Source organism: Echiichthys vipera (genome assembly GCF_963691815.1).
Source record: "Echiichthys vipera genome assembly, chromosome: 3".
In the NCBI taxonomy this organism is placed as follows: Eukaryota; Metazoa; Chordata; class Actinopteri; order Perciformes; family Trachinidae; genus Echiichthys; species Echiichthys vipera.
The window spans coordinates 6050058-6060511 of record NC_139828.1 but is presented as its reverse complement, the minus strand read 5'-3'; the positions used below and the strand labels follow the sequence as shown (position 1 = coordinate 6060511).

The 10454-nt window shown below is 41.6% G+C and overlaps 1 protein-coding gene across 1 annotated transcript; it reads right to left on the bottom strand.

Moving 5' to 3' along the window:
* Positions 1–417: 417 nt before the first annotated feature.
* On the bottom strand, positions 418–3114 carry LOC310965913 (G2/M phase-specific E3 ubiquitin-protein ligase-like). Its single transcript, XM_083939665.1, has 4 exons — positions 3018–3114; positions 2399–2640; positions 1874–1983; positions 418–1202 (listed from the first exon to the last, which is right to left on the bottom strand). The coding sequence occupies exons 1-4, from the start codon at positions 3047–3049 to the stop codon at positions 1005–1007; spliced, it is 582 nt and encodes a 193-aa protein (XP_083795791.1). The 5' UTR covers positions 3050–3114; the 3' UTR covers positions 418–1004.
* Positions 3115–10454: the final 7340 nt, after the last annotated feature.

The following is a 10454-nucleotide window of genomic DNA, read 5'->3' as shown; positions in this document are numbered from 1 at the left end:
TGCGTGCGTGCGTGCGTGAGTGCGTGCTCCCCCCATTTCAGTCTCGTCCATTAGGTAAACTTGCCTCACCTTGAGTTTATTAGGTGTAGAATATTGAAATGAATAAAAATGTGACATATTTAAGCAAGATAAACCATGTGTAATCTTGGTCTTTTGTTATTCTCTTGCTGTAAGGCATAAAAAAAATGTGACCTGCAGAAATGTATTTTTTTTTCAGCATCACAGATTCATATATTTTATCAAATTATTTTTTGTGCTGAAATTCTTATTTATTGTTCTGATGTACATATCTTAGAAAACTGTAACATTATTAAAAGATAACTGTATGAAGTGCTCTTCTTTGTGTTCTTTAATAAATCCTTTAAAAAGAAATCCAACATTTTATTTTAGAGCAAATAGATTATATTTGTTGAGCTCCGTCTTAAAACCTGAAAATACAAAAACAGTGTAATATCAAGTGGACATTTTAATTAATTTCTATTAATAGAGTAAAACATTTCCTTTATATATACCAAATTATAAATATCAGCAGTAACATAATGCAAGAAGTAGTCAAAGTAGCTATTCTGTAAGAAGCAAAAACAGGCTGGTGCACGACTCTGGAATCTGTATCGAACTAAAACACTAAAAACAAAACATGGATAACAATCTTAATGTGAACAATGCGTCTCAGCGGGTTACATATTTCATGATAAATTTGCTTCACCTGTGCCAACAGTACAGTATGTCAAAACAATGACTCACATCTGATCTATCCTAAAAGACATAATTGTTCCTATGACAGGTGTGTAGCAACTGCACACAGTCATGCATTTCCTGACACTGAATGAACGAAGCCTTGAACAATACAAACGTTTGTCTCGGCACTCATCAGGTCACAAGCTCACAGACCAGCACCTATACCCCCAGCTGTGAGGTGGCTTTCTCAGTTCCATTGTTTGGAGAAACCTTTGAGCTCTATCTCAGCTGTAGAAGAACCTGAAGGAACCAGGATGGCGTCCACTTTATAAATGTGACATCATTTCTATGCAGCTGTCCTCTCCATCTTCCTGTGTCTGGAAGAGCGTAAAGCCGAAGGCCTCGTGCACGGCTCTGCTCAGCAGCAGCGTCAGGTCTGCCGCCTCCACCGCTGCCCTCGGCAGGAAGAGCTCCAGGGCGCAGGTGGAGGCGTGAGGCAGACGCACAACTGACACACTCTCATCCTGGAAAATGAAGGCAAATGAAATGTGACATGAAGGTTTATCTCAAGACAGAGGAAAAGATATGCAAGCAAAGAAATGATCATTTTAATCATCCAAGCACATGGATATCTTATTCAACAACAAAGGAATACTTAATGTTCGACTTTATAGCAGAAGGAATTTCCTACTTTGACAACCATTTATTAGAATTCATTTGGTCTGAATTCACCTCTCGGAAATTCCAGTTTCAAGTTTTGCAATTTCAAAAACTCTCTGGAGGACCCAGGTTCAACTGATAGGACAGATATTAGTTTGCTATACATTTGATGGTTATTAGATTTAATCATTAAATACATCAGTAATGATTAAATGTCAAGATTAGCTGTTAACTTGTTGCTTACGGAAATTCAGATACTTTCTTTGCTCCCATTCCAGCGTGAAACAGGCTCCTGTTAATACGCGACCAGTGAGGAAAAGTACTGCGTGCACTTAATCAGTTTGAAGCATATAATAATTTAACAGTGACAGGGGTTGTGTGCTAATGAGCCAAGACGCACGCCAAAGTGTCTCTCCCACAGGTGAGAAGTTGTGACGTCACATCCTGTAAAAGCCACACAGCCTTGTAGTTTCTCCTCAGCACTGGTTTCAACTGAGATCTCACCTGGACCTGTGATTATCAGACGGATACCAACCTGGGAGTAGAAACGCAGGGAGATCAGTCCGGGGAACCCAAGAGGAGGCAGATGATCGGCTCCAGTGATGAAGGTGAGGAGGTCCTCGAAGGAAAAATCTGCTCGGCCATCTGATCGTGCACAAGGACACATTTAAGTTGAGTAATTCAAGATTTTGCTATTTTTATCTTCCAGATATAGTTTTCGATACCAGAACCTGTGTATCTGTGAAAACCCAGTATCGATCTGAACCAATTTGTTGAGAATATACAGTATATTAGATTTTGTATAATACTAACCTTGTATGAATGGCGCAGGTTTGTAAATCATGACAAACGCACACAGAGAACTTCCTGTCATTAACTAGTTTGACAGTTAGTCACAACTGAAAAGGTTTTTGGGGCTAAATAATGTGGTATGAGACCGCTGCATAGCCTTGCATCTAAATTTTAATGCCACTGAAGTCATTTAACAGTGCCTGACACATGACCACAAGAGTCTTTATATTCTTCACCTCCATCCCCCATGCATCCCTCCATTTCTTACCGCTGACCATGGTGAGAACTGTTTCCCAGCATCCAGCAGTTTCCTCCTCAGCTGCCCTCAGCTGGCTGTCTCGATGGCTGTAGCAGATGTTGAAAAGCCGTTGGAACTCTTTCAGGGTCAGAGGCTGCTGCCGTTCACTCGTCATCACCGGCACAAACTCCTCCCAGTGGGACTTTACCGTATCCCACAATCCACCGCAGCTGTTCAGCCCCTCTGTGAACTGCGAGATCATACTGGCCACCCTGAAGGACGGCGGAGTCACTGAGTGATTGTTTCTAGGCTCAATAAGCTTTTGTTTTCATATCAGATGCTTTCTGGTCCGTGTGCTTGTGTGTAAACAAAAGAGGCTCAAGAATGAGACAGCGCTGATTTTTTTCTGATTTGTTTAAGTGAGCACTGATTCTGATGAGTCACTTGACTTAAAAAGACTAAAAATATGTTTCATGGAAGCTGAACTTGCAGCAACCATCAAGATACAATATGTATACGTACATACAAATAAAGGTTAAAGAAAGAGACAGAAGATCAGAGTGTATGGGACTGTGTGTGTGTGTGTGTGTGTGTGTGTGTGTGTGTGTGTGTGTGTGTGTGTGTGTGTGTGTGTGTGTGTGTGTCCTACCTGTGGTAGATGTGATGTTTAACCAGGTGCATATAAATGGACGGTATTTCATCAGAATGGGCCGAATGGATTCCAGGGAACCCACAGTCCGACACCCAGTCACACAGACTGGGAGAGAGCAGCTCTACGTCAGTACAACTATGCAGCTAAAAGAGGAGCAGAGGAGCGTTATTTGTGTGTGTGTGTGTGTGTGTGTGTGTGTGTGTGTGTGTGTGTGTGTGTGTGTGTGTGTGTGTGTGTGTGTGTGTGTGTGTGTGTGTGTGTGTGTGTGTGTGTGTGTGTGTGTGTGTGTGTGTGTGTGTGTGTGTGTGTGTGTGTGTAGCCTCAATGGTGTGTATAAACAGGGCACTGCACAGGTTAAAGTTTTAGGGGCACTTTTACCCACTCGATAGTTTACAGTTAAGAGGTGACAGAAAACAGAGTGTGAAAAGGAAAATGACATGCAACAAAAGTCCCTGGGTGGGATCAAACCGGTTTGGCAAATCTATTTGTGGTCAGTTCCTCTCCAATGTTGTGGAACTGTGTAGAATAATAACAAAAAGTCCCTCGCCCATACGCATTAACACTGGAGAAATTCATTAAAAAAAAAAAATAGGTACAGGAAAGAGAGTCTTATTCATGTCACACAATTTCCTTAAAACCTTACAACACGACCACGTTACGTGAAGACAGAATTGTATAGCGTGGAAGTGGGTTGTATTTCTAATCTAAAGTTGTTACCACCTAGTTTGCTTATTTTCATTTCATCAGTTTAAAGTGCAGGTGTGTGAGGTCTCTGTGCGTGTGTGTGTGTGTTTTACCTGTTTCAGTCGGTTCTGTGCTTCAGCATCAACAATGTCCGCCCAGCTGAAGTTCTCCAAAGATGGATTCTGGCCGCACATCAACTGTGAAGATATTAAAAAATATATATAGACAATGACAAAGAGAATTCCAACGTGCAAATACAATTCAACACAGCTGCAAGGCGTAATATACAATGAGTTTTATTCAAGTGATGTCAGCAGTGTATGACCATGCTTTCAAAAAGGAGGTTACACTTCAATCCTTTTTGTCCACTATGGGGCAGTGTAACATGCGTTAAACTCTACATTGACATATTGTCTCCATATAAAGTCCATATGGCAAACATGGTGGCAACATATTGTATACTGTTGATCCCAGCTGACATGGAGCATGAGGCGGGGTCCACCCTGGACAGGACGCCAGTCTATCACAGGGCACATAGAGACGAACAGAGACAGACAACCATTCACACCTACGGGCAATTTTTTAGAGTCACCAATGAACCGAACACCTGCACGTCTTTGGACTGTGGGAGCAAACCGGAGAAAACCCACGCAGACACGGGGAGAACATGCAAACTCCACACAGAAGGGCCCCAGTCGGGATTTGAACCAGGAAGCCTCTCGCTGTGAGGCGACAGTGCTAACCACCACAAATACTTAATTATAGTTTATGAAGTGCATTGAAGACACCGCAAAAATAAGTACTGGGCTCAAACTACCACAATTATCCCAAAGCAAACTGTAATTTGGAAATCTTTCTGTCCACATAAGAGACTCGTGCACCCGACCTGGTAAAGCGCGGGGTGAAGACAACGAGGTCCAGGCCCGCCCTGAGTCAGAGACCAGCCAATCAGAACGCCTGCTTCGTAATACTTCCTGTCTTCAAGAGCCGCGAGGTCGTAGGTCAAGAACAGGCATCCGGGAAAACCTTCAAACAGAGAAGTTTGCTGCAGCTCCAGCAAAGTCAATCTGTACGTGGAGAAGTTAAAATAGCTTTGGTCAGGGAGTCACATGGTATAAGATTATATAACAGGGCAGGGCAAGTCAATATGATGATGCATCGTCTCTCACTGATTTGTGACGTGATGAAATCGTATATCCATGTATCGTGATACACAATTACATCATCTTAATTGACAATAACAAGCACATTTATGGGAATATCGTTTGATGATTGCAGTTTTGTTTTTACATCACATTATTTGTGTTTATGTATGTAAACAGTGTACAGCCGGAAAACTGTTTTTTTTCTCTATAATTGTACTTGAAACTGTTCATTTTGCACTAAAAGTCTTTAGAAAATACTCTAACATGAACTCACACAGGAGTATACAGAAATAGGCTTTACCATGTTTATTTAATATGGACCATTTACTGTTATTATATGAAATTATCACTTAATTATTCAGTAAGTTGATCAACAGAAAACCATTATTTTGTCATTTATCAGTAGTAAATGTGGTAATGTGTTGCTTTCCTTTGATTTATATAATTATAAATAATAATATTCAGTTAGGATGTATGATTGAAATCATCAGTAAAAATACAGCACATGTGCTTCAGGTGAAATATGAGGGAGATAATCATCACCTGAAGAACTCTCTGAGCGGTCCGTCATGGCCGTCGGTCTCCTCTCCACTGAAGGAGACGATGGGTGTCGCCTTGAAGAAGAAGCCGGGCCTCCTCACCACCTCCAGGGCGCTGTGGAGCAGGTCTCGCCTCTTCGCCTGGATGTGGGTCTCTACGTCTTGATCTACGTTCTCCTGTCTGAACAGTCTCAGGATGGAGTCCAGGTCGAGCGGGAGCTGCACCCCGCCGAGACAGGTTTAAATAGGAAGACACAGAGGAAATGGTGACCTCTCTGTCCTCTAACAATCATAGCTGTCTTTTGGACTAATTTCTTTTGAACTAGGTCAAAAAGTTGTTGAATTTGTCATTTTTGCCCGTCTGCTGTGACTGAAATAAACTCACTTCCTCTGTGGTGCTGGGGACACATGGCTGGGTCCGTCTTTCCAGCTGATTCTGTTCTTGTCGGCAGCTTTCTGTGCTGGTCTCCGGACAAAACTCCTTCCTTACGAGAGACAACACACACAAACACACACACTTTGTAATCCAGTTATACGATTTGTTTCTAAATGCTTTTTCGCAGGACCAGTCGCTGCTTTCTTACCTGTTCACCACAGGTGTCTCACTTGCTGGCTCCTCAGATTGGGACTGTTGAGACTGTTGAAAATTGTCATTGTACAGTAAATACTGCAGAAGAATGCATGCAATGCATTTTACAGATCCTGCACAGTGCAAACTAATGTCTTTAATGTGTGATGAAGTTTTAGAGGAAGATTTCAATGGGAATAAAGACCGATCACACTTAAACGTTGTTAAATTGAACAGTTGAGTTGTGGTTAAATGTACTTTGAGTCATAATCGCTGAAAAGCCTTCATCAATGAAATCAAGCTTGAAAGAGAAACAGAGCGGCTGTGGTTTACCTGTGGGAAGTCCTGGTGGCTGAGGATGTACAAAGCACCATGTCTGGATGTCCGGAGCACTTGCTCTCCAGTCCAGCCCGCTGCAGGGGGGTCTGGGACAAACAGCACCCTGGAGCCTGGCACACACTGGAAACCACACATGCTGCACCATCAGACAAGAATACAGACTTCCTTTTAACATTCAGGGATGACATTATTAAACAGGTGTCTGGGGCATCCTACCTCAGAAAGGTTTTGAGCATCAAACACTTAAATGTTTGCAATTTTATGCACCAACTTATGGAGGAAATGTCTTTATTTATAGGAAAACAGTTCAAAGTGTTTTATTTTGACTTTACTCTTGAAACCTCAGAACAGTGGCCTTAGCGCTCCATCATAGTTGACTTTAATGCCGACTTTTAGTTTTTATTCTAGCTCTAATATGCGGCTGTTGCGGTGTGTTTCAAGTAAGTGTAGCCTTAATTTAATTTCTTCGTCCCCTCTGGGATTTGCACCCATGCCATCACATCTAAATGTACCAAAATGTGGAAGAACTGGAGGGACATTTTCCAGATCATGGGTGTCAAAGTCAAGGCCCAGGGGCCAGATCCGGCCCGCGAATGAATTATCTTGGCCCCCGGGATATTTGATTAGTATTAGAACCGGCCCACACGCCACAGCCGCCTGCTGGTGTTTTTCACACACCAAAACTACATTACCCACAATGCAACGGTAGCCCGCAAACTCACTGCAGTGCTGCAAGTGGGCCACCTCGGCTTCATTATTCGTCTGACAGAGCCGTACAAAAAAATTGTATTATTCATTTAATCATTAAATAAAATATGCTACACTGTGTTAGGTCTTGGTTCAACAGGTTGTATGCAATCATTTTAATATGTTTTAATAAACATTGAACCAGTCCGGCCCTCGGCTTGTAGCAAATTTGTTTTTTTGGCCCTGTGATGTATTTGACTTTGACATCCCTGTTCCAGATCCACTGTCAGATTTCTGATTCCAGTTCTCGCAGAGATACGAACACACTACAAACACACCTGTAGATATGTGAAGGAGAACCTTTGTCCAGTCTGTTTTGCAAAGCGCCCCCGGAAGAGCGCTGCCAGGCGACTCTCCATCTGTTTAGCCGACCAATCATAGTCGACGGTGATGCGAGCAGTCGCTCCCATGAGTGCTATAGCTGTTCGTTCTTTCCTTCATGGCACAGAAAGGAAAATGTACTTCACCCATACAGTCTTACTGGATAAAAGAATATTTACACATCATTAACATGTCACCAGCATGTCTCTGGAGACCATGGTCACAAATGAAATTGTGTAAATGTGTGGCTATAATCATCACTTTCGGAAGAACACACAGGGTGTCCAAATTGGCGATGGTTCATCCTCTGAGAAGCATGAACATCGTCAGTAAGTTTTCTTTTATTCTGAACTGATGTAATAGTGATGGGGCAAGAAAGGAACATTTGTACTAATTGTGGCTCAATAGAGCAAAGGTCAGGGTGGCACAGCAAATAGGATTCATCTTCTCAGGAACAAGAATATTTATAGAAGATTTCAGGGAAAACTGTGATTTAGTTTCTTGAAAGATCCTGACTAATATTAAAAATCATCAAACAGACCATGAATATCAGTAGGGCAGTATTTAAAATGTGTTGAACTAGTACAAACACGCAAAAACAAGTAGTGCTTATAAGACAGATGGACAGGAAAGATGATGTTGCACCACAGTGACAGCTCTCACCTCTCCAGATGTGCCAGGTAGGGTCCTCTGGGCAGACAGACCACATCTTTGACCACCAGTCCCGTCTTCTGCGGAGGTGATCTCTTCCATTTGAGACGATTGGCTTTGTTTGGAGACGGCTGCAGCAGCACACAGTACAACATGGCACAAAATAAAAAGGAGCTTGCTCATATTGCACAATAATCTTAATAAACTGCTTTTTGATGTAAAACCATCACTGAAAATGACAAAAAGTCCTCAAACTTAGCTGTGAATACACTTATGTTTCCAGCAGGAACAAAAGATAACATCACTACTTAAATAATGACTTTATTAAATGGCCAATTGACCAACAACAATTATCATATTTAATCATTAAAATTAAATCTCTTTTGGTTCAAACTGACGCTCAGATAAAGTAATGTCTCACTCTGAAGTTTAATATTAATGTCTTTACTTTCTAACATTTAACATTTTTTACAATAAACCTGTAATCAATAAAAATAATAGACACCATAGCAATGTGTAAGGTTGTTGTTTTTGAAGGTTCAGACAGAATTTGGAGGAATCTGTGATGATGAGCCGAGCCCAGCGAGACTGTGGACGGCCAAGGAAGCACTGTGGCCGACCACAGGACCGGCCCCAGAGGATGTCTGACTGGCTTCATTCATTTACTCGGATCCCAGATGAGAACATGTGCACACTATTGCCTCTACACAGGCAGCAATAGTTATAGTTATAGTGAACCACACACACACACACACACACACACACACAGAGGACAAGAAACTTTGGATCTTTGAAATTTGGATCACAGACCTCACTCCTTATTTTAAAGGAGCATTCCTTTGAAGAACACTTTTGGTGAGCTCTATTTTTTTAGTTAGTATTTTTTTTTATAGTTTAATTAAAAAGAAATAAGAATTAATTCATTTCGACACATTGTGGCTGTATATGTGTTGCGGTAAGGCAATACAACTGTCCTCTATTCGACCTCACACCAATTACCTCTGTGAATTATAAAAGACCGCCCACCACTGACACCAGGATGCTGGGTCTGTGTAAATCATAAATACGTCACAGAGTGTGGTCTATACCTACTCTGTAAAGTGAACTGAGATAACTTTTGTTATGATTTGGCACTATAAATAAAATTGAATTGAATAGAAAAAAGGTGTAAACGTGAAAAAAATGATGGCAACAGATTAGTGATTGACTGATTGATTAAATAACATTTGTTTGGTTTCACTCTTTCACTGGCTAAGACAATAAACCTGATAAGCCTCCATTTTACCCAGTAACACTGTATTATTGAGATGAGGGGGCTCAGTGATTACAGTGTTATCATTCAACATGATAAAATGGCTGCAGGCTCCGTGTTTTTGCAGCCCCTGAAAAGTGATTTGCTGATCAGACGACGACAACAGAAAAGCTGAGGCGACGTACCGTGCTCAAAATGGAGGGATCCTCTGATTTGATATCCAGCAGCTCGACCTCGGAGGCTCTGAGAGGAGGAAACACCTGCATGGAGGAAAGGAGAGCAAGACCAGGAGATTTCATTTGGATACAAACACGCTAAACACACCAACTCATAGAGCTCCTGCACCACAGACTTTGTACTTGTTTATGATTTTCCACAGTATTATGATGGACGCTGCAACTCTATCCCTGTATCCATCAAATTCACTAACCTCCATTTCTATCTCAATGTCCTGCATGAATCCAGGGGAGTCAGGGGGGCAGTGCTCGACCTCTGTCTTGGCAGGAGACTCAGTTCTGGGCTCGGCCTGCTGCATGAGCGGGGTCTGAACCAGAGGCTCTGGTTCCTCCTCGCAGTCGGGGACCAGAGGATGCTCCAGGTGTCTCTGCGTTCAAGTAGAGGAAGGGGAAGACGTTTACTGCGTGAGCACAAACAGATAGTGATGAGCCATAGAGAGGGAGCATATTGGAAGAAGGGAAGTCCACCCTGGTCTCTGAGATTTATCTACTTGGATAATAGAGTTTACTTGTGATTTGAGTGAATCCATTTTAAAAATAGTATATCTCTGTGATCAGCAGATTTTTATCCACAGTTCTTAGATTCCTAAGAGATCACATGACCCAAATGTAAATCATAATATACGTTCATTTCATTTATTTCAGGCAGCATTCATTACAATAGCATTTGCACAGAAAACAAAAACATTTGAATGCAATTTGTGCCTGAAAAGGAGCGGGAAGAAGAAAAACATATTATGTATACCCCCACCCCTTTTTCTCATGTCTCAAGTGTCTAAAACAGAATGTGTGTCGTCACTTCCTGGATTCATGCAAATAAATGTAAATAAACAAAAACGCACACAAAAAAAACAGCACCTTACATAATGTTAAGGAAGCTGATAAACTTGAAGTAACTGAGGATTATTATTATACTTTTATATTCGCAAGATGATGATAAACAAATAAACAA